Consider the following 24859-nt stretch of genomic DNA (forward strand, 5'->3'; position numbering starts at 1 on the left):
ATTTTATGATAATTTGGTACTTTTTTATTCCTATTTATATCTCTTTATGCGTTTTTCTAAAGACTAATAGTCTGATATTAGAGCTTTAGTAAGATTTGTTAGGCTAAGTATATGTTGTTAATGAAGGTATTATTAGATATAATAACTAACTTGCAGTCCCACAAGTTGGTACGTGTTAAATAAATTAAAACGTTTATAATACTGGTCGATATTAAATTGTTTCCGTTTTAAATCTTAACTGACTTGACGTGACGAAATCACGTATTTTATAAAAGCATCACAATATATGAGATTGTAATATAAGTATTATTGCAGCCGGTTATTTTACGAAGAAGCAACTCATGTTTGGTATAATAATATGTTTTTATATTCTTAACTTATTTAAGTAACTTTAATTCTTACTTTACGTTAAGTAAAAACACTTCTTCAATTTAATTGTGCACACTGATTTTGTTTAGTTTTAAGAATATTAATATTTTTTTATAATGTATTTTAGAACGTTAATTACTTCTTCGATTCTTTTGTTATGTTATCTATAAAAGTAAATGTTTTATTTTATCATTAATATAATTTTTTGTTTATTTTTTCATTAAACTATTTGTTCAGCCATTGCAGTTTTATTTATCAAAGAAATGTCCACGAGAATATCCTTTACTATTTTTAACACTGTTGGGAAATCATAAAAATAACTAAACAGTTTAGTAACAAAGTTTATTGTACTTTAAGTTAGTAAAAGCTGAATGGAATATCTTCTTGATTACCTGAAAAAAAAGAAAACAATAAATATTACGAACAAAAATACACCAGTATGAAATTATTGCTAACTGCAAGGAATGGTTGTTTTTCGGAAAAATCTTGTACGCATGTAATCAAAATCAAAAAGTTTTTATTTCAAATAGGCCGTATCTCAGGCACTCTTAAAACGTTATATTACTGACTCTAGTTGCACGGTTCCAAAGTGACATTCTTATGGAGAAGAACCGGCAAGAAACTCCATAAGTTACTCTTTTCAAAATAAAATTTTACAGTAGCATTTTACATTAAAATGATTGTCTGCAAAAACAGCGTAAATTTGTAAAATTCTTTACAACGTCATCGCCTAAACAGCTAAACGGTTTTACATAATCAAAGTGTAAGTGGTATTATGTGCCGTTCTTTGTAAATAAATAAATAAATAATTTGACGATACCTCAATTATGTAGGTATCATCAAATTGGTCTTTAGCAGTACAAGTGTTCTTAGGTAGATGACGTTATAAAAATCCTGCTGTGCGGGGGATATGCGATTTAAGTTTTTTTTTTCTATTATACAAGGATTTCAAAAAAAACTAGCATTACTAGCTGTTTCTCGCATGTGTTTGTACTAAAATCAAAAAACGTAAATTTTATAATATATTATAGGTACGTACCGAAATTAGTCTCTGACCAACGGCGAACATTCCTTTTGCAACCACAAGAGATCTTCATTCAGGTTTCTCTGCTTCATAATTGGCCCCAGGGTTTCTAGCACACGCGCGTGGTAGTTATTTATATAGTTCAACTGAAATATATAAAAAAGAGACATGTCAGAGAGAATAACAAAATATTTAGGGGGAAATAGAACTGCTTTATTCGAGGACGGATTTTTTTTTCTCTAGCCCACTGTGTCCCACTGCTGGGCAAAGGCCTCCCCCAAATCCTTCCACGACTTTCTATTCTGGGCCGCATGGAACCAGCCTGCGCGGTAAGCGTTAAGGTCGTCTCGCCACCGCTTCCTAGGTCGCCCACATTTATATAAACGAGGACGGATCACATTTATATAATGGGCATTCTTTGTTTGCGGCCCTTTTTCAAGCTATTGTGGCATAAAATACTGTATGGGTCACGTACTTGTAATTATAATTTGAAAACAGCCCAGAATCAGACTCCCAAAACAGTTGCAAACACCGGTTTTAAGAATCGATAAATAATTTTCAAAGGATCTACTAGTATGATCTTTATTATCTGATACGCAGACAGCGCTGCGAAGAAGATAATATTTGCAATTAAACACAAGTATGAGGTTGGAGTTTTTAACTATAATAGCCTTAGCCAATGTCTTTTTTGACTTAGCAGTTCTTGAGTCGGTAAGATCCTCCATATTTTTTCACTCCGTTCGATTTATTTTAGATTATATTATTTGTGTTAAAATAAAAATCTACCATCATTACCACAAAGCAAAGGTCACCATATAATGGGAGCCAGCGGATGGACAATATCGCCGAGGTCAGCCAAAATGCGAGACAAGGACGATCTAAGACGCATACAACGTGGGCTAGTTTTAAGTGTCCGAGGATAGAAAATCGTGGCAGACTTTAGGGGAGGCAAATTGCCTGACAAAGGCCTTTAGTAAATTCACAACTGTGTCCCAGTGGTCGAAATAAACATAATTTACCTCAGCATCAGACAGTAATGAGACGTCAATGCATTCCTTTTGATTCGGAACCAACGTCAGAGTATTGAATCCCAGAACGCCGCGCCCGTCGAAATCACCCAAAAGACCGCTTGCCTAAAAATCAAACCAATATTACAAAAATGTGAAAGTCAAGTCAGTATGTTTGTTACCTGTTCACGTTTAAATCACTGGACCGATTACGATAAAATTTAGTATAAAGATAGCTTTGGCCTTGGATTAACATAGGCTTTTATCCGTCTACGTTTAAAGAGGATAATGATTAGCTACAAGCGACATTTAGGCGAACAAAGCCGCGTATAACACATTATAAATAATAATTTCAGACCAACAGAAGTGGGCTTATGTATACAAGCCGATTCGCAGAGCCAGTATTATTCAGTGGCATATAGCATAATAATAAACCAAGTGCCTACTGTAAGTAATAATTTTTGAATATTATCTGAGGCAATGAACCGGTCACGCTGGGGAACGAAGAAAGATCGATCCCGCCGCGTCTGCTCATGATTAAGAACTCCGGTTGGGTCCGAAACTAGTCGGGCTACCCCGATAAATACGCGTGAGTAAACCGTTACATCATTTATTAACGAAGAAAGAGGCTTATGTCCATCAGTGGACAGCTGTAGGATGAGATGATGATGACTATCGGAGGTGTTGTTAATGCTCCATCTCACTTTCTATCTCTAGTGCACTACTTATATATTGTGCATGTGAAACTTAAGTTTCATATGTGTGACAGTTCGATTCTTCTACATTACCCAAGTAAGATATACCTACACTCTACACATGGAATAATCGGCGTTCTACGTTTGACAACTTGACCTTTGCGAGTTATCACTGACCTTGGGGTGTTTCGAATCCTTTGTAACTTGCACTATTTCCACCAAATCTTCGTGACGTATACCAAAAGCGCCAACTTTGTAGTACCCCGGTTCTATATTTTTTTTGGAAATAGAAACATTATATTATTGTATTTGTAAAGAAACCATCATTTTTTAGATTTTTTATACCTACTAATGCCATAGATTATTTGACTAAGGTCCGATTTTTCAGTCGCCAGATAACTTTTATTCGAAAAATATGTTTGACGTTTTGACAGCGTTTGTACAGAAAATATGTCAAACGGCCATAAATGTTAACTGATGATTGAAAAATCGGCCCTTAATAATATGTTTAGTCCGAAAATACGCCTCGTGGCTAGGCTATAACTGCAGAAGTGAATCGATCACAGGATAAGCTACGCTTGACGCAGTTGGTCGCTAGATGGCTGACCATCTTCGTCATAAGAAGCTGTGTCTGACAACCAGTCTAACCAAGGGGTATCGTGTTGCCCAGGTAACTTTTAAAACACTGGTACTTAGTTGAATCCAGAATCTCGTTGGATTCAGGTGGCAATGAACTGGTCGCGCTGGAGAACGTATCGAGAGGCTTATGTCCAGCAGAGGACAGCAATAGGCTGAGATGATAGTTAAATCCGGTTAGACTGGAAGCCGAACCCAACACATAGTGAAAATTCTACGATGATGATAACAAAAATGAACTCACCGTTGCTGAGTATCTGGCGGGGCTTGAGTCCGGGGTCGTGCGGGTACGGCCTCCAGGACACGCCGGCGGGTCCCTCGTGCACGTTGAGGCAGTGTCCCACGCCGTGCCCGGTCCCGTGCGCGTAGTCCAGGCCCACCTGCCACAGGCAGTGGCGGGCGAAACTGTCTAACACGTTGCCCTGGGGAACAACAAGTATATTAGTAGTTTCTTTAATTTACGCGAATGTTAGACATTTAAATAAAACTACTGTTACGGATTTTATCGCGGTTTAATTTCAAATTTTAGTTTGCCCGTGACCATGATCCATGTCGGGAACTAAAATCTAAGATTAAACCGCGATAAAATCCGTAAAAGTAGTTTTTTTACACTTTTTATATATTCAAAATGTACAATGGCGGACTTAATGCCTGAGGCATTCTGTATCAGTCAACCAGATGCAGAGATATGAAAATGTAGCCTGTGTATTATAAATAACTCTTAATGTAGTACATACACACACATACTTTATTTTAGTTTGAAAATACCGATGAAACATTCCAACGCAGGGGGGGTCTGGAATCATGTCCAGAACCCCTGGACCACGGGATCGGTATGACGTCCTTTCCTCCCTGTATAAACGTGGGAAAAAATATCTTTATCTTTACCTTAACGCCTTGTGGGAATAGCGCGCTTCCGACCATCATCTGTCCCTTCAATACTCTGGTAAACGCCGACTTTTGCTCAGCGGTGGGCGACCTGCCCATGTGGCGTGTTCTCGTTATATCTGTGGTACCATCCCTGATAAATAAAAAATATTGAAAGGTTTTTTTTTTTGATGTCCGTTATCAATAACCTTCGTGATAAATCATGTGTGCGTACTGCTAAGTATTGCAAAGACAAATGTAGAACTTGACTATGGGATTTTGAATAGAAGCCTTAGATTATTAACTCTATGTTTATTTTGGCTAAACATTGATTATTTAAGATTTATGCGCTGCGGCAATTTATCCGCCCCGCGCCTGACTGGACACAAACAATCACTTCTGCGCAGTTGAAGGTCAGCGCTCAAGATCCGTGCCGGTACGTAAGGCCAACGAGACGAGATAAAGTATGTAAACAAATTTTCAAGGGGGACCAAATGTTGACAACTGCTTTCTTGTACCACGAAACACGTAACGACAGCTGTCATCGACCAACTCCCGCCATATATGCGAGTACGAGTGATAAGGACAGGGATAATAATCCCTCGCTATCGCAATGTAACTCAGTGATGGTCCGCTTGTTTACGTTTTTTTTATATTATCTTACTTGTATTGTCCGCCGGAATCGAGAAGAAACATGTCGTTCTTCTCGATGACCTTCTGGGGCCCGTCTCTAGAGGGGCTGTAGTGTATGATGGCGCCGTTTGCCCCCGCGCCGGGGATCGTCTCGAACGAGGGGCCCATGAAGTCCGCTTCTTCCCTGGATTCATATTTTACGCTGTTAACATTATACTGTAATAATTTATTTTTAAAAGAATAACTTTTCTTTTTTTCAACGACGCCCGCAGTAAGGAATTTAATAATTGTGTCGCAGGGTGTTTCATAGAAATTCAAGTCACAAGCACAAAGACACCCAGACTCAGAACAAGCATTCGTGGATCACACAAATGCTTATCCTACGAGGGGATCGAACACGCGACACGACGCGTTCAGTGGGTTTGGAGTGATGACCTCAACCACTCGACTATCCATGCAATGATGGATTTTCTTGCCGGTTCTTTTCGATAGGAATGTCATTTTGTAACCGTGTACCCAAGAGTCATTACTATAACGTTTCGAAAGTGCCTAGAAAACGGCGTAATTGAAATAAAAACTGTTGATAAAACTAATGTTAGTTTTATCCAATTTCTTATAAAATCAAAATTAAAAGTTTCGTCGCCATCATCATAGTTTATAATACTTACTAGCTGTTGCCCGCGACTTCGTCCGCGTGGTTAGAAGAAATTGCGACCATAACTTGAGATTTAAACTATCCTATCTCTCAAGTCGGATCGAACTGCACATGGTGTGTGAATTTTATTATAATCGGTTAAGTGGTTTAGGAGTCCATTGAGGACAAACATTGTAACACGAGATTTATATATATTATGATTTACATAATATGATTTGGCAAAAATATTAATAGCAGTTTTACTTTTCTGTTCTTTTTAAATAAGTCTTCATTGTTTCACATAAAATTAAAACAGGATAATGTTCCTTACGGAGAAAACCGTAAAATTACCACAAGATCAGGTATTACGCGGTCAATTAAATAAATAAATATATTTACTCACTTTCTAAACTCAAGTAATTTATCGGCTGCTTGTATCTCAGTGACTGGCAATCCCTTGTCGATCTGATCGTGAAGCCATTTGAGTAACCGACTCACTGCTATGCCGTCTCTTATGTGACAATGACGGAAACCCTGAAACAAAAACATAATAAGAATCAAGAATACTTATCTATACTAATATATAAAGCTAAAGAGTTTGTTTGTTTGTTTGGATGAACGCGCTAATCTCAGGAACTACTGGTTCGATTTGAAAAAATATTTTTGTGTTGAATAGACCATTTATCACGGAAGGCTATAGAGTATAGGCTATATAACATCACGCAGCAACTAATAGGAGCGAAGATACAATGAAAAATGTGGAAAAAACGGGGAAAATTCTAACCACGTGGACGAAGTCGCGGGCAACAGCTAGTTTGTTAAATATAGGTACATTAAGAGCCGGTGTTATATACATAGGGAGCGCTATGTTTTGCCATGAAGGCCTACAAATATTGAAAATAAATTACGATTTATACATTTTCAAGTTTTTTAAGAGTTAAGTTACATACTGTAATAAAATATACAAATAAATTAAAAACACACACTAAGAAATGAAATTTAAAAACTAAAGATTAAAATATTTGTCAAAAAATAAAAATGATTTTAAATAACTGTTTAAAAACTTGTTCATCTGATACGTACTTTTTTATTTTATCTCGTAAACAAACATGAAGGGGATACAGTGAAATAAAATCTCGTGTGAGGTTCTTACTAGTACACTATTTACTAGCAAAATGATATTATTATATTTTTGGGAAACTTGTCTTTTTAGTCAAATATGCCATTGTAGTAAAAAAATTTTTTCATTAAACCCATTGTGTCCCACAGTTGGGCAAAGGCCTCCCCCAGGTCCTCCCACGATTCTCTATCCTAGACCACATGGAGCTAGCTCACGCGGTGCTAAGACGACTATAATTACTCTGCCAAGAATGTAATGCCAAAGGGGATAATTTAAGACATAAACGAATTTAATCCTTGCATCACGCAGGGTTTCTCAAACATCAAGTCACATGCACAAACACACCCAGACTCGGGACAAGCATTCGTGGATCACACAAATGCTTGTCCTACGCGGGGATGGAACTAACACGTCGCGCTCAGTAGGTTTGGCGTGGTGACCTCGACCACTCAACTAGAAATACTATAGTATACTTACTTCCAATTCGATTTCATTCTTGACAAGCTTCATAAGAGCAACTGGAGATACTTCAGATATTAACGATAGTGGGGTTTTTAGGACATCCACCTGTAAAAAATCATATATAGATATAAAAATAAATGAAAATTAAAAAATAACTGAGATTGTCGTCATCATCCTAGCCTTTTTCCTACTATCGGGGTCGGCTTCCAGTCAAACCGGATTCAGCTACTAGTGTTTTTTACAAGGAGCGACTGCCTATCCGACCTCCTCAACCCAGTTACCTGCGCAACACGATACTCCTTAGTTAGACTGGTTGTCAGACTTTCAAGCTTCCGACTACCTGTGACGACTGTCAAAGATGTTGGAATAACAGCCGGGACCCACAATTTAACGTGCCTTTCGAAAAACGGAGGAACTCGTTATGACAAAGATGGTCACCCATCTATGGACCGACCGCGTCAAGCATAGCTGAAGGTCGTCTAATATAAAATACCTGAGGTACTTCCGCATTTATAATATTAGTATGCCTTGTACTTACCCCAGAAGCCGCTCTGTGAATAGCTTCGCTCGCATCACTTGACAACCAAATGGAATGCTTGCCGCATTGCGATAGCTCTTTCTGAAATATGTATAATATACTATTAATACTGTTTTTTTTGGATAATTTGGGTTTTTGGATAATTCAATCTATACTAACATATAAAGCTAAGAGTTAGTTTGTTTGAACGCGCTAATCTCAGGAACTACTGGTTTAAATTGATTGTTTATTTTATTTTAAACCAAACCACGCGGCGACTAATAGGAGCGAAGATACAAGGGAAAATGTGGAAAAAACAGGGCTGGTATAAATCATAATTTATATCTTCTAACCACGCGGACGAAGTCGCGGGCAACAGCTAGTAATTAAAATAAATATGTATAGATATAGAATATGTATGAAAACGTATGTCCAAAATAGTCTAGTAACATTCCATTTTTTTTTTATATTAAAAAGTGCAGAATTTTTATTTCTTCAATTTTAAAATTAAATGAAATCACATAATATGAACAAATTGGCTTAGAAAAACCAAAAAATATATAACACTCACAGCCATATTCTTCAAATATTCCTCAACTTCTTCATAAGGATACTCCTGCACTTCAACTCCTTCGGCAGACAGCTGGGACAGCACTGGTTCCGGTAAACATCCCGTGTGGAACAACACTACTGATGTGGGCGTTATGATGAGGTAGGAGAAGAATACAGGGTTGTATTTGATGTCGCTGCCTCGAAGATTGAGGGTATCTGGAAAATGAATTTGTAAGTTGAGCATGGTTTTAAAGTGCAAAAGTTCCAAGTGGCCGAAGATTGTTTTATTTATAACGAAGAACTCACATAAACAATAATGAGTTTTATTTTATTGGGACAACAAGCAATAGCATATTAAGGTTTACATTTCAAGTATTTATTTGCTAAAATAATATACATACTACCCACAACGCTGTCCGCAGATTACAATACTGAATAGCTGTTAATAATGACGTGTTTATGCTGCATAGATAATTATAATTCTAAACTTACAAAATTTACAGAAAACAAAACAAACTACTACATAATCATACCCATTTACAGGAGATCACAGCATTTATTTAGCATCGCTAGTTCTAATTTTTTAAAACAAAACAAAAATTATACAGTACTGCGTTATTTTTTTATATAAAGCTTAGGACCGATTTGATTAATCAATGTTCTACTATATTTTAATTTCGTATTCGACTTACATGCGACTTCATCAAGAGCAGTGATGATCAAAGCTGATGCGTTCTTGTCCACCATCTTGTTGCGAAGCTCACGGATCTTCTGACCAGCAGGTTTGCCTGGGAAAAGTTATAATCTATACTAATATATAAAGCTGAAGAGTTTGTTTGTTTGAACGCGCTAATCTCAGGAACTACTGGTCCAAATTGAAAAAATATTTTTGTGTTGAATAGACCATTAAACGAGGAATGGAGCTCCTATTAGGAGCAGGAGCAATAGTATTACCTGTATAATTGACAGCTAGCGGTATAACCGTGTTGTTAGGTCTGGCTGGCGGCGGGTGGTTGTTGATACGACGCGCTTCATCAACCAAGTTCTTAGGCACCGCTATGAGTTGCATGTTCACCTTGGATAGAGCTGTCTGGGAATGAAAAAATATCAAGATAACTAACATTGGTAGTTGGAAGAATGTTGGAAAGCCAAGTCATAAGTATTTTATTAAAAGCACCTCCCGAATTTAAGGAATTAAATCCTTGTGTTGCGGGGGTACCAGTAGGGGGGTTTCACAAACATTAAAGTCTCATGCACAAAGACACCCAGACTCAGAACAAGCATTCGTGGATCACACAAACGCTTGTCCTACGCGGGGATCTATACCGCGACACGTCGTCGCGTTCAGTGGGTTTGGCGTGATGACCTATACATACCATTAGGCTAACCGAGTAGGTTCAAATCACAAAGTAATTATCGCATGCTAAAAACGGTGAAAAAAAACATCTTGAAGAAACTTAGATACCAAACATTGAAATCTGAAATCGTCCGCAGTGAGCTAGCGTGGTGATCAATGCTCAAACCTTCCCTATACGGGAACAGGCCTGTGCCCAGCAGTGGGACGTATATAGAAGTTTATTATCGACATATATACAAGTACAAGTAACTATCAGTAGGTCCTAAAGTAATAGGTCGGTAGGTAGAAGGGTAATATATGAGTTAAGCATTATAATTTTTCTTAGTATTAAGCAGCACACATTGGGTTGTAGCTATTGGTTTATTAACTTTGTATCACATCCAGTGAACTATGTTCAGGGCCGGATCTAGGGGCCCCCAGGCCTCGAGGCAACAAAGGAGTGGGGGCCCCCTTGGTTCAAGTTATTTTCATTCAGTGAAAAAATTATCGACCTTTTTTTAGATACTTTGGCCACAGTCGCTGTGAGTGCAGGGCCCCTAGTAATAGTGGTGGGCCGCTGGGTCATAGGGGGCCCCTAGGCACTGGCCTAAACAGCCTTATGGACAATACGGCACTGACTATGTTCTCTTGAGAAAGATACTTTATGTACCTTTGAACCTAAGTTACCTGTAACGGAGTCCACTCCTCCCTTGTGAAGGTGTGAGGGTCTACTCCAACAGCGGAACCCTCGCTCAGGTTGTTACACAACCATTTCTCTAGAGTCGGCGTTTCAGGTAAAGCTGCAACAATATATTAATTAATATTCCACAACTTATATTATACTAACAATTAATAGGTTTACAAAATTTAAAGATCCAGGTTTTTAAAAGGTCATTCAAATTTTATCAAAATCAGTCCAGATTTTTTTTATAGTTGTAAATTGTATTGTCATCGAGTTTGAAGCTACCCTAAAAAAATCAGCCTGCTAGCAATATCGGTAAGTGCCTCAAAATTTAGTTGCAAGAATCCAAACGGAACGACAAACAAACAAGAAAGTGAGTGTATAAAAACTCATTAGTCTCGCCAAAACTCGGAAATGGCTGGACAGATTTTGGTAAAATTTGAATACAGACATTTAAAAACGATTCCGATTTCCGATTTTTTTAATCCATTAGTAGGGATGATGAGAATTTTTTTTGCAGTGTCCGTCTTGAATTTTTTTGTATGGATACGTATTTTTTAATTTGTCCCGCAAACATAAATTGACCAAATTACAGTAAATGAAACTTACGCGTGACGAGATCGTGATCGAGAATAAATTTTACTCTATCGTTACGTCACTACACTGTCATACTTTTCAATTATCTAACTGAGGGACTAATGAGATTTTTTCTTTTTATACCCAGTCATCATCCCTATTATATATGTATAGATTAATTATGATAACTTTAAACACACTCACACTGCTTCATCAACGTCCATATCTTGAGATCGGCCTCCTTCTCAAACTGCGTGTAATACCGTCCGTCCGTCCAGACTAGAGCGGCCGCTGACGTCACAACCGCCGTGCCAGCCGACCCGGTGAAACCGGATATCCATTCGCGACGGGCGTCTACCGGTGCTATGTATTCTGACTGGTTGGAGAAAATATACGAATTGTAAGAATGAGGGGAATTTTTGGATATTTTTGTATGCTAAAAATCAAAATTCTTCAAGATAGATTCAACAGCTCGCTTCCAAGTAAGTATCTAAAACTTATTTTGTGGCAAATGATGGGCAGGCAATGGTTTACCCCCATATCAGACCAGGTCGAATTCGTTTATTATTACTAAAAAAATGTCGCCTTATAATAGCAGACGCACTGAGGTGCTAGAGACTCAAGCTTATACACATTTCAAACTGTTAGAACTACAATATTTTCTATCCTAAACTCTACTAGCTCGGCTCAGCTAATTTAGTCCTTGTTTTGCGCGTAAACACTCAAGTCACATGCACAAAGATACCAAGACTTAGAACTATAATTCGTGGATCACACAAATATTTTATTTATTCATTTGATATTCCAACAGCAAAACATAGATAAATTATAAAAGGAGGAACATAGTTTCTCATATTATTATACATACCATAAGTGGGACTCGAGCCCACGACCTCCGGCACACCAATCAGGGTCACTAACCACTAGATCAACAGGCCAGTCACTACTATTCACTTACATTATGAGCATCGGCAGTCGGTATAATATACGCGGCGAGAGCGGTCGGCTGACTCGCCATCACCGCTCGGAGCGTCGTCAGACGCTGTAGCGACATGTTGTGGAATGCTTCTGAAACAAATATAGGGGAAAATCCAATTAAGGGACTTTGAGGGACGAAACCTGTTTTGTCAGGTTTAGAGGTGGAAAAAATTGGGTATTTGGGGAAAATAGCTGTTTCGTTCGTTAGACAGAATTCGTTAGACTAAATAAACGCGGACAACATCACATACGTAGTTCTGAACACAAAAGTAAGTTGCTAAAGCACTTGTGTTATGGAATTCAGATACAACGAAGGTACCACAAACACCCAGACCCGAGACAATGTGAATTATTACATTGACCCGATTGGGGATCGAACTCGGGACCTCAGAGTTAGCGACACCTTGAAACCGGTGCGTACGCCACTCGACCACGGAGATTGTGAGGGGATAGTGATTTGAAAAATCTCGTGTGACGTCACTTACCAGTACGCTTCTTACAATAATAGCAAGTGATGTTACTAGCACCTCCACCATACATTTCTTCATAAGTGCTTTTAATCTTAATGACTTTAATGATGTGATAAAATGAAAATTAAGTATTCAATATTTTTCCCATCTTTTTGATAATTTGATAAAATTAAAAATACAGTATATTTTTGGGAAAGCAGTCTATCGGATAAACGGACTACTTAGACTTTTTTGGCAAATAGCCTATTGCAATAAGCAGCCAACTTAGGTCCTGAGCATCAGGCACGGAGTATGTCCTCTGATTATATGACTGTTTCAAGAGGGCCAGCAGTCGCGCAGAGCAAGCGCGTGCGATACCGTGACTCTGGCTAAAGCAGTAGAACGGGCCGGGGTGGTTTTAGTCAGTGGAAATCCGACATATCCCCACGCCGTGCCCTCAACGTGGCTTGAAGTCAAAAGCATGTCACCCCGGTCAGAAAATAGGCGTGGTTCTTTCTAGTACGGGAAACTTTGACGGAGAGACAAAACGAGGGTATCGTCCGCTTTTTCCCCTGAAGAGGTGGATGTACTTGGGGATTAGCCCGGCTTACTAAAAGAGGCAGCAACGAGAGAAAGAACGTTCAGATCGGTCCTACAACATACAATCGAATTTTCGCCGAAAAACTAGGCTTGCAGGAAGACTTATCGTGACTAATATATTAGTTTAGCACTGCGTAGTGTGTATTCAAGTTTGTTTTCACAATTCAAAATCAAAAGTTTTTATTTCCAATAGGCCGTTTTCCAGAAACTTTTGAAACGTTACAGTAAGTAAGAAAGAGAGAAACATTTTTTAGTAGTGACGTTAGTTGCACTGTGCCTGTGCAATTGTGTGTAGGTACCTTTATTCCCGATAAATAGGCTTCTATCTTCATGCGAGCTAGCGCGCGACTGCACGGCACAGCTGTGGACAATATTGAAATACTTTAAATGCACGATACTAAAACAAAAATGTACCAAATGATAAAATGATTTGAATAGCAAATTTCATGAATCATGGTACTATGGAAATAATTGAAATAAACATACATGCAAAAAACATACTTAAACTTTACAAAGAAAGTATTTGTGCATAGGTAGCCAAAATTTTCTTGTCTAGATACTTGAGCAAGACCGTAAATAATTTAATCAAATCAATAATACAGTAACATAAATCTATGAGAATATCCAATATAATTGAAAACAAGTATTAAATAGTGGATTAAAGACTTCGTTCGGGATTTTTTTTTATATATCTATCCCAAAAAATCCTCCCACAATTCTCTCCGCCAGCAAACACTAGATAAATTAAAATTAAAAAATGAATCGACACTTGGATTTATAATTCTCACTGTGTATTATATGCCAGTTCTTTTATTGAATACTTAATTTAGGAAACCTAAATAAAAATTTGCTCGCGGAGTTCATTTTAGACCGATTAACATCGGAAAAGCACAGCTAGAAGACGGTTTAAAACATTATATTATTTGCTAAAGAGAAATCAGCTGTATCACGAAATTGTTTATATCCAGAACCCAGTTTTTTTTCTCTAACCCACTGTGTCCCACTGCCGGGCAAAGGTCTCCCCCAAATCCTTCCACGATTCTCTATTCTGCCGCATGGAACCAGCCCGCGCGGTAAGCGTTATCCCAAAATTATATTTCATCAAAATTGAATCACGTAAATATACTCACAGTAAAATAAAAAGCAAACAACCCGTTCTCCACATCCTCATTGAATTACTTATAAATAAAATACACTTCATATCATAAAATAACACTGAAATTGATTGACATTGGTATTTTTATAAAAACGTAGTTTTATTTTGACGTGTGACAAATTCGCTCCATCGCGTCCACTCTCAAGAGGCGACTATAGTCAATAATTGGAGACTGAATAGAGGTAGAATATGGTGTAGGTAAAGGTGTTTTCACATAGATTATTGCCCTGGAATGCACCGGGTTATTACCTACTGAAAAGTAGGATTTTTTGCCACACTCAAATTCAGATGGTTGAATTAAATTATAATATTAGACTGCCGCCCGTAGATGACAAAAATTTAAGAAGAGGCCTATTAAAAAATTCATACAGCCAAAATTTTAAATAATATAGTCCTATAAGAAAGCCCAGTGTTCCATTGAACTCCATTGCCATTTTTGAAACGCATCTTTTTTATTCCTGATTGTTTTTAAATGACTTTCGCATTAAAGAATTCAATCCTTGTGTGGGGGTTTTCACAAAAATTCAAGTAAAATTCCCAAAAACACCCAGACTCAAAACAAGCACTCCTGGAACACACAAATGCTTGTCCAACACGGCGATCGAACAAGCGACACATCTCACTCAGATGATTTCACTCCTGACCTACACCGCTCGGCTATCCGTGCATTCAATGTGTGCAAACCTTTACTATACTATCAAAACGATACCGAATACAATACAGAATTCACATTCAAATCCCAACCCTATTTCTAAGTGATTAAACATCAAAATGGTATAAAGTTAAATAAATTTAATTTAAAAGCACAATGCCCTAGTTTGGTCTCAAGAAATAACGTGATGGAAATATATTAGTCGCGTAGAGTTTCAACTGTTCGTAAGTCTCTGCAAGCGTAAGTCACAGACAATAGTTGGGTTTGTCGTAACAATTCATGTACTACTAACTGTTGCCCGCGTCTTCGTCCGCGTGGTTAGAAGATATAAGTTATAATTTATACCTGCCTTCTATCTATCTATCTGCCTTCTATCTATCTTGTAGGATTCAGTCAGCGTTTGCAATGTAAGCACAAAAAATGTGTTTTTTACGACCTCACATTAGAAACCTCAAAAATTGTAGCCTATGAGTTATTCTGATGTATAAGCTATATTGTGGTAAAGTTTCATTCAAAGCCATTCAGTAGTTTTTACGTGAAAGAGTAACAAACATCCATACATCCATACTTACAAACTTTCTCCTTTATAATAGTAGTAGGATTAACTAATCAGATAGACATATAACGGTGATCAATGCTCAAACCTTCCCTATGTGGGGAAAGGCCTGTGCCCAGCAGTGGGATGTATATAGGCTGGTATTATTAGATCTAACAGGAATATAATACAAAATTAATATCCCAACTATGTTGGGGTCGGCTTCCAGTCTAACCGGATTCAGCTAAGTACCAGTGTTTTACAAGGAGCTAGATATGACATGAAGGTACGGTGATTCGGACGGTTCGGTTACTTTCTGACTGTGGATAGTGAATCCGACATGAAACTGAACTAATATTAAATTAATAAAAGAGGTCTGTATGCATGTTATCTCTTAACGCCCAAACAGCTGGAACGATTTCGATAAGATCTGGTTTGGACGTTAGTGTCACCGTCACCGTGGATAAACATGTAGGTTTTATCCGACTTCTTTAGAAGTATAATTTTATACCAGCTATAACCAAAAATTACAAGTGCTGCATCACCTATCGCGATCTACCTACTGCTGGGCCTAGACATAGGCGGCTCCCAAGTCGCGCCACAATACCCCGTCCTCCGCCTACCGCATTCAGTCCGAGACAGCTACTTTTTACATTATAATCTAGCTAGTCATGTAATAACTAGCTGTTGCCCGCGACTTCGTCCGCGTGGTTATTAGATATAAGTTATAATTTATACCTGCCCTTTTTTTCCACATTTGCCATTGTATCTTCGCTCCTATTAGTCGCAGCGTGATGGTTTATAGCCTAAAGCCTTCCTCGATGAATGGTCTATTTAACACAAAAAGTTTTTTTTTTCAATTTGACCAAGTAGTTCCTGAGATTAGCGCGTTCAAACAAACAAACTCTTCAGCTTTATATATTAGTATATATAGATATAGATAACTAAATATACATACCTTTGCCAATATCGACAAAATATAACCAATTTATAAATGAATTCAATTCACACCGACTTGCCACAAATATTAATATAAGACTGAAACTTATCAGCGTAGTCCAAGATTACATCACAGATAATATAGTAATATACTATCATTTTTTATTGAACTTCGTGGCTTTTCGCAATAAACTATAATTTTTAATTACATTATTTACAACGAATTGTTTAAGACTTAAAGTAATATACCACACAAATATAAGACTTCTGAACGAAGTATGAAATCATTTTATACACGGTGATTTTTTAGTCGTCTTACAAAAGGAGCCCAGTTCATGTCTCCGACGTAAAATACCCCTAGGCACGATTATTATTTTATTATAATCAACTAAGATAATGAGTACGAAGAAAAATTAAACAAGAGAAATCTGAAAATACCTACTCTTAAAAATGATCAAAACGCCGCCGCCCGCGCCCCTCACCATTGTTACAAGGCTCGGACCGCGCTCGCAACAGAGCTGTGTTTCTAAAAAACCACGAATTACATCATAATATTGAATAAAAATTGCATTTTAAATTTATTCAAATCTCATAAATACCTATTTTTTTTATCATGAACGTGTTCTAGTCATTGGATACACGAACTGGGCTGCTTTTGTAAGACGACTAAAAAAATCACGGTATATAATGCAAGGCTAAGTATAGTAAGACTAGCTGTAGACCGCGACTTCGTCCTCGTGGTTATAAAGATTTTATGTTGGGAATTTTGAAAATCGGATGAATAGAATGTACCTTTACTTCTTCCCGTTTTTTTTATATATCGTAACTGCTTCGCTCCTATTAATCGTAGCGTGGCCTATTAATCGTAACGATGGTAAAAAACCTATAGTCTTCATTAGCAAATGAGCTATCTAATACTGAAGTATTTTTCAAACCAGACCTTACCGGACGTTTCTTAGATTAGCGTGTACAAACAAACTCTTCAGCTTTCTAATATTAGTATAGATTAATGAATAAGTCATTTACATAATACACTGCTACAATAACATTCATATTCGACAAAAAATGTCTCTTAAACATTGTAGCTAAAGGCGAAAGAGATTTTTTGTATGTTTGTCTGTTTTTTACAATATCTATACTTCTATACTAATATATAAAGCTGAAGAGTTTGTTTGTTTGTTTGTTTGAACGCGCTAATCTCGGGAACCACTGGTTCGATTTGAAAAATTATTTTTGTGTTGAATAGACCATTTATCGAGGAAGGCTATAGGCTATATAACATCACGCTGCGACTAATAGGAGCGAAGATACAATGGAAAATGTGAAAAAAACAGGGCAGGTATAAATCATAACTTATATCTTCTACCCACGGGGACGAAGTCGCGGGCAACAGCTAGTATTAGATAAAGGTAATAAAGCATTTTTGTATGTTTGTCACCTTTTTACACTTAAACGGCTAGTCTAATTTCGAAAGATTTGATATAGACAATCGTGGATGAGACACTTACAAAAGCAAGTAGAAGAAATAGCAGTAGAGTGAATGAACTTCATTAATTGAAGGCTAAAAACACATGTTATCTAAAGATAGTTGATAAAGTAGACAAATAACGATTACTTGCTTTCAAGCAAAGAAATACCACTGATATAAAAAATTAATAGATTTCAAAAATCTAAAAAGCCACGTTTTTAATTCCACTCCATTCAAATTTTATAAAAATTGGTCCAGACGTTTTTATAGTTGTAAATTGCATTGTCATCGGGTTTGAAGCTACCCTGAAGATTTGAGCCTGCTAGCTTATCGGGAAGTGCCTCAAAAATTGAGTTACAAAAATCCAATCGGAACGACAAACAAATAAACAAGAAGAGTGAGTATAAAAACGTGGGCAAAAAGCAAAAGTGATTGAAAGCATATCTATAATTAACTTTATATTGATAAGACTACAAAAATGGGTCAACCAGAAAAATGGCGGCAATTTTATATGCGGCGAAAAATGTACTTAAAATAATCTTTAGAATAACACTGGGATACATAATCCCGCGCCCTTTATGCTAACGTGGGTGTTTAGAGTAGGCGTGTTAACCTTGTAAGGTCAAAATAATACGTCTCTTTATACTCGGTGGCACATCGAAAATATATCAAATATTGTTGGAGAAATGGTATGAGTTTTCTCAGGTGTATCACTTCTAGAGTTGGAAATTAAAACCAAAAATTATTATTTCAAACAGGCCGTTTTCCAGGCACTTTTAAAACGTTACAGTCATGACTAGTTGCACGGTTCCAAAGGGACATAGTTATGGAGAAGAACCGGCAAGAAACTCAATAAGTTACTCTTTTTAAAATAACCCCATCTTAGGGTTGTGTACCCAAAGGGTTAAAAAATTAGTAAAACTCATTACTAAGACACGCTGTCGGTCATTGGGTTAAAATACTAAAAGAGCAAGATTAAATAAATACTTTAAACGATACGGGAAATAAAAATACTTTTTCAAGAGACTTCAAAAAGGGGGTTTTCAAATCGTCCGTATTTTTGGTATATCAGAGCTTCGGACTATGTAATAAGCAAATAAAACATTAAAATTATGATGTGACGGCTTTGTGATTGGGACCACTTAGTAAGACTTAGGGCCACTGAGCTGTTAAATCAGTATTTGGGTTAATATATTGGTAAAAATAAAAACAAAATTATAATTACACAAACTATATATTTAAATCGATAGCCTAAGTCTGTACAATAGATAATAATCAGTTGAAAACACAGATATTTACACAAAATATACAATTTTATAAGAAAACCACGAAATATATTTGTTTCCAATGTGCAAGGGTGACATTTTTATTATTTTTAAGCACTTTAAATTATAATATGTACCAAGAAAAACTTATTGATTTAGAAAAAAAAGAGGAAAATTTTCAAACAATTTAATTTAACTAAAAAATACATGTTCAAGCCATCAGACAATGGAAACAAATTACCAATTTTTAGTCTTAAACATTACAATTTATCTAAAAACAATACTTTTAAACAAAATTTCACAAGTCACAACTTTCTTTCGACTGGTTTCAAAAACATATGTCACATTGTTTTTATTAAACGGTTTTTTATAAAACCCTTATTTTTTTCATTTTATTTTTAAATATCATCGTTATGTAAGCATTTTTTAGTAATTAAATCGATTCAACACTTGAATGTTTAAGAAAAAGTTGAAACACCAGATATTTATTCGTTGTTTTTTTATAAAATGCATTACCAGTTTAACGCCAAATATTTAAATTCGTTTTTTTTACAAAATTAAACCTTGGAGCAGTAATTTGCCTACGTATTATTACATATTGTTATATGGATTTTCGTCACACTGGTATTTGTTTATCCGCATTCATACATAGCGAATTTTCTCGTAACTTTTAAAAAATCCTATTACATGAACTGATTGAAGAAAAATAATGATATAGGTTAGAAATATACAAAAAAAATTAGGTAAACGAGAGTAGTTGAGATCCAAATTATATTTAGAAATGTGTTAATACAATATAAATTCCTAGTCACGATTCAAATTATAAAAACTTGTGTTATAAGGAGTAATTAAAATGCCTTGAAAGCGATCGAAAGTGATGTTCCACAATAATATAATTTTATATATTATATTATAACACTTCCCTATTTATTAATATCCGAAGAGGTTTTAAAGAAATTTTACACCAACTAAAAAAAGTTACATTGAATAGTCACATGTCCAGCACAGAAATAATCGAAAAATAATACAGGAAGGTAAAATATAAAAAAAAAACATTACCCGTTAAGAGAGAAAGTCTGAGATTGATTTGTTTAAAGTTTACAATTTATTACAAAGCGACGCATGTTAAAAGAAGTCCGTTAGAGCTGCTAGTTATAAAATATGGCCAAAATTGATAATATTAGGTGATAGCAACGGCTGTTACTCATTTCATTGGCGGCTGGTGAATTTAACAGGTGGGATTTACTAGGTATTTGAGATAAAACAGTTTTGTTTATTATCTACTTTAAAAAAATAGATGTGCACACTGAAATAAAAACAATTCATAACTATTTTGAATTTAACGAATCCCGCGTGAAAGAATGTTATCCTCGTATCGCGGGATTTACACAACCAAGTCACATACACAGAGATACGTAGGCTCAGGACAAGCATTCGCACATGACAAAATGCTTGTCCTACGAGGGGATTGAACTCGCGACACGTCACACACAGTCGTTTAAGCGTGGCGACCTCAACCACTTGGCTATTCGTGCAGTCAGAATCTAACAGAGCTTTACAGCTTCAAATTAAGGAAGACTGACATACTGTTTAGTCTCCAATGATCGACCGGCCTTGCTATCACATTATTGATTTCGTCAGTTGCAATGAAGCTGTTAATATTCTATTGGCGAACATCTATCCACTAGTGCCTTGGAGTTCTTTTCTATGCGTCAGGATGTAAAAAGTATCAAATAAAAATTATGTCTATTGTATTATACAAAAATATATCTATTAACTTACATAAATATTATTTAGTTATATTTTAAGCTGTCGGCAACGTCATTCAAATCAGAATTTGTCAACATGGACCAGTCAGTCGTTAATTTGTAACGGTTTACTCACGCGTATTTATCGACCGACTAGTTTCGGACCCGGCACAGACGGGGTCGCGAGCCAAACTCTAGAACTGTGACAGACTCGCCCGCCACCGCGATAGCGCATCATTAAGGACTCTGGTTGGGTCCGAAACTAGTGAAACGATTTCGATACATACACATAAGTAAACTAATCTTACACAATCAGGATTTCGCCTAACGAAATTTGTTATTATAATATGTAAGTAGTCAATTTGTCTGTGTAATAAACAACTTTCTTCAAAAAGTATCAATATTGTGTGAAAACTATAATTATTTTTGAATACTGACTGGTCTTTCAAAGCAATTATTCCATTACATATGACCCAAATGTTAAAGCGCGTTTTATTGCTCACAAAGTGTTAACACAATCCATTCTGACATACCAGCATAATACAACCTGGAAGTTTGTCTAAGAGCCAGCACAGTTTGTTAACTCAGATAACTAAATGACAATCAAAAACAGTCATTAAAACTATCTCAACACAGTGCATTAAAGTTTGACAGTAAGAAATTGAAATCAAGAAGAGTAAATTTGAGAGTAAATTTCTCATTAAACATTAATTATTCTGATTCAAATAGTATTATTAGCTGAAACAACGGTTAACTCACGCGTATTTATCGGGATCGCCTCACTAGTTTCGGACTTAAACGGTCGGGCAATCTCGATAAATACGCGTGAGTAAACCGTTGCATCATTTAATAATGAATCTTTCTCACAATAGTTAAAATTACCTCTAGTTTGTTATGTCTGTTTTTGAGTGTCATTAAGCTCTGCTTACATTTTGACAGCTCTTACACTGCTTTTACACCATTTCATCATGATATATATCAAAGTATTTAGCTATTTTTCCTTGTATTGAGTTAGTATTGTCACATTTGACGGCCCGCATTAGCTAAACTATGTTTCAGTCCATTATTCAGTTTACACTACACAAATAAGTCCATTACTCAACTTCTGGTGACCTGAAACAAAGATAGATAAATAATTATTAAGTAAATAGCAACATGTATATCTTTAGCTAACTGATTATTTCATCATCGGCCTAGCCTTTTCCCAACTATGTTGGGGTCGGCTACCAGTCCAACCGGTTTCACCTAAGTACCAGTGTTTTACAAGTAGCGACTGCCTATCTGACCTCCTCAACCCAGTTACCTGGGCAACACGATACCCCTTGGTTAGACTGGCTATCAGACTAGTTAACTGATTATTTATGTAAGAAACATTATAATTTGATGATAATGATATTTAAATTGTTTTAATGTGGCATAGCATTCTCAAGCTGTGTTGGAATTGGCTTCTAGTAAATCATGATACAGCTGAGAGGTAAATTTTACTTTAGAAACTGATGCAGGGTATTCCTATTGTTTATTTTGACTTGTGTTCTAAAAAAAATACATGTAAAAGTGATGATATATCCTATGTGCAGAGTAAATGATATAAATTTCATTAATTATATTAATAAATAGCTATCCAGATAAATACAAGTGACTAAACCATTAATAAATAGTTAATAGGAGCAGAGCTAGATAATAAACCTACAAAATCAAAATCAAAAGTCATTTATTCAAATTAGGCTACTAAGTAGCACTTTTTGAAGGTCAAATTCACCCGTCACCGCTTCCTAAGTGCTCTTGCTGTGAAACTCCCCAGGTTTGAATACTTTCAAAATTTTATCAAAACACAATTTAATGAACACTATGCTACTTGATAAGGCTGTTAAGAGTTTAACAGAAAGTTTAAAAAGTATTATTTTTTTAAACATTCCTTTTCAAGGACTGTGTAATGTGACTAACATTATTCATTTAATATGGTTTGCTTGTTGTTAATTTATTTTCACTAACTTATTATCAACTGATAAATGAATCATTCTGCATGAACAATACATCAACAGACCCACGTGGCTCAGTGACATATACCAGACAACCTGACATTTTATGTTTACCACTTATTTATAGACAATCTATAAATAATATAGAAATCAAAGGTTAGGGAAACCTTTATATACAAGTCCCTTGTAAAAGATTGTTGTTAATTAATGTTTCATTTATAATTTTATATCAACTTATAACAATATAAGGAAATAAAGTTTTTATATATAGAAATATTTAATTGCAAATACACTGCGAGTATGGTGATCAATGCTCAGAGTGTTTATAACAATCATATGATGTACTTTTAACCTACCTACCTGCATAATATTAAATTAACATAAAAGTATAGTACGGCTGAATGCACTAATGAATCATAGTGGAAATTAACCAAACGTAAACAAGTTTAAACAAGTACTTTTATAATGCTATAATGAATATGTGACTACAAAACAGCATTAAATTTTACTAACCTGAATAAAGTACCATAAAAAATCTACTCATGGACTTAAAATTAAAAGCACACAAGTTTTTATGTATTTTTTTATAACTCACTCTTTTGACTGAATCATAGAGTCATACAACAACTTTCAAGAAGTTATGTTGCAAACAGCATTTAAAATTTATGTTATAACTTATTAAATATCATCATCGTCAAGAAAACAGTTGCAAGGAGGTAAAATGACAAGAAAAAATACAATTAACAATAGAGAAACTAACCTCAGCATTCCATTGGAGCGATGGAGTTTGAATTATCACCGTACCCACTCAAACTACCTTGGAACTCTATAGCACTAATTTGACTGTCAGCATTGAACGATGCACCGTAAGAGTCGTTACTTGGTGCGTGTGAACTTTCGAGATTCCCATCTCCTGAGTCTGCAGCCGCCGCTGCGTCGGGTTCCGCCCAATTAATCTTAAATCTCGTCACACGAGGTTCAGAAGCAAGGATATTCCTTACGACCTTGTCAAATTGGGGCTTTGCCGGTGGATTCTCACGTAATTCTGGTTCTGTTTCTGAGTATTCGTTGTTTATGAAATAACCTACTCTGACGAACTCTTGACCTCTATATGAACATGTTAGGAGGACGACGGTGACGCCTAGAGCGTCGTTTTCGGGGATTCTAGTGACGTCGGGCGGTGGAGCCTGAAATACAAACATGTGACGGCCCTCCGGTATGGGCCCGACGTAAATTGTGTCCAGAACTTGATCGTGTTCCTCTGTTTCCGCAGACCCCACGTATATCATCTTCCATTCTAAGTCTTCCTTAAGTTCTTCGATGCATTCGAAGGTTAATTCGAATTGAAAAGGGTTCAAAAACGGACTCGGGTTGTCCAATACTACAACATTGGTTATGTGCACTTTAGCCATGATTGTAAGTTTTTATTATTTCCTCACTTCAAATAAACGTTGTGCACGCGACTTGATGTAGAATTAGCGGTGTTAACGTTAGAAATATCAGGAATATAACCGTTTTCTTGTAACGACAGAAAAATCTGCGGGTCGCCGAAAAAAATGACAATAATTTTGGCGGTTGAAATGATCACGTGATCAAAATAACTGCTGACTGCAGCGCCGTCGTGGGAATGACACGTACTAAAATTAAAAAGTTAAAACATTTGACAGCAGTGATGATAATTGGAATCACGAAAGTAAACTGAATGTCCACCGAGTCTTTGCTTTGAAAACTTAGCTGGTATAACTAGATTGAATGACAGCGTATGAACCGCTTTATCGAATTTAGGTATACTCACATTTCTTGTAGTATTCCAACTTGTTTTCCACTCCTTTCTAAAACCGATAAATGTCAAAATAGATTTTGATAAGTCATAAACATAGAGTAAAGAGTGAAATGAGTGTGACTAGTTCAAATAATCATTGGGGAACCATAAGCAATTAGACGATTCTACTCGATTTTCAGAAGATAAGGCAAGGTACA

The 24859-nt window shown here is 36.2% G+C and overlaps 2 protein-coding genes across 6 annotated transcripts; both read right to left on the reverse strand.

The window, feature by feature from the left end:
* Nucleotides 1-694: 694 nt before the first annotated feature.
* LOC113508972 (xaa-Pro aminopeptidase ApepP) lies at nt 695-24768 on the reverse strand. 5 transcript variants are annotated; one of them, XM_026892192.1, is made up of 18 exons: nt 24675-24768; nt 13437-13498; nt 12069-12175; nt 11315-11486; nt 10540-10652; nt 9471-9606; nt 9209-9304; nt 8536-8732; nt 7986-8066; nt 7463-7552; nt 6269-6399; nt 5263-5415; nt 4620-4752; nt 3976-4153; nt 3273-3364; nt 2413-2526; nt 1409-1539; nt 695-761 (listed from the first exon to the last, which is right to left on the reverse strand). In XM_026892192.1, the coding sequence occupies exons 3-17, from the start codon at nt 12162-12164 to the stop codon at nt 1414-1416; spliced, it is 1908 nt and encodes a 635-aa protein (XP_026747993.1). In that variant the 5' UTR covers nt 12165-12175; nt 13437-13498; nt 24675-24768; the 3' UTR covers nt 695-761; nt 1409-1413. The 5 variants fall into 5 exon arrangements, with proteins under 5 accessions (XP_026747993.1, XP_026747992.1, XP_026747991.1 ...); XM_026892191.1 differs by having other exon boundaries at nt 12069-12178; XM_026892190.1 differs by lacking the exon at nt 24675-24768 and adding an exon at nt 14268-14398.
* Nucleotides 19325-24654, reverse strand: LOC113508995 (histone chaperone asf1). Its single transcript, XM_026892225.1, has 2 exons — nt 23640-24654; nt 19325-22013 (listed from the first exon to the last, which is right to left on the reverse strand). The coding sequence occupies exon 1, from the start codon at nt 24289-24291 to the stop codon at nt 23641-23643; it is 651 nt and encodes a 216-aa protein (XP_026748026.1). The 5' UTR covers nt 24292-24654; the 3' UTR covers nt 19325-22013; nt 23640.
* Nucleotides 24769-24859: the final 91 nt, after the last annotated feature.

Source organism: Trichoplusia ni, chromosome 3 (genome assembly GCF_003590095.1).
Source record: "Trichoplusia ni isolate ovarian cell line Hi5 chromosome 3, tn1, whole genome shotgun sequence".
Classification (NCBI taxonomy): Eukaryota; Metazoa; Arthropoda; class Insecta; order Lepidoptera; family Noctuidae; genus Trichoplusia; species Trichoplusia ni.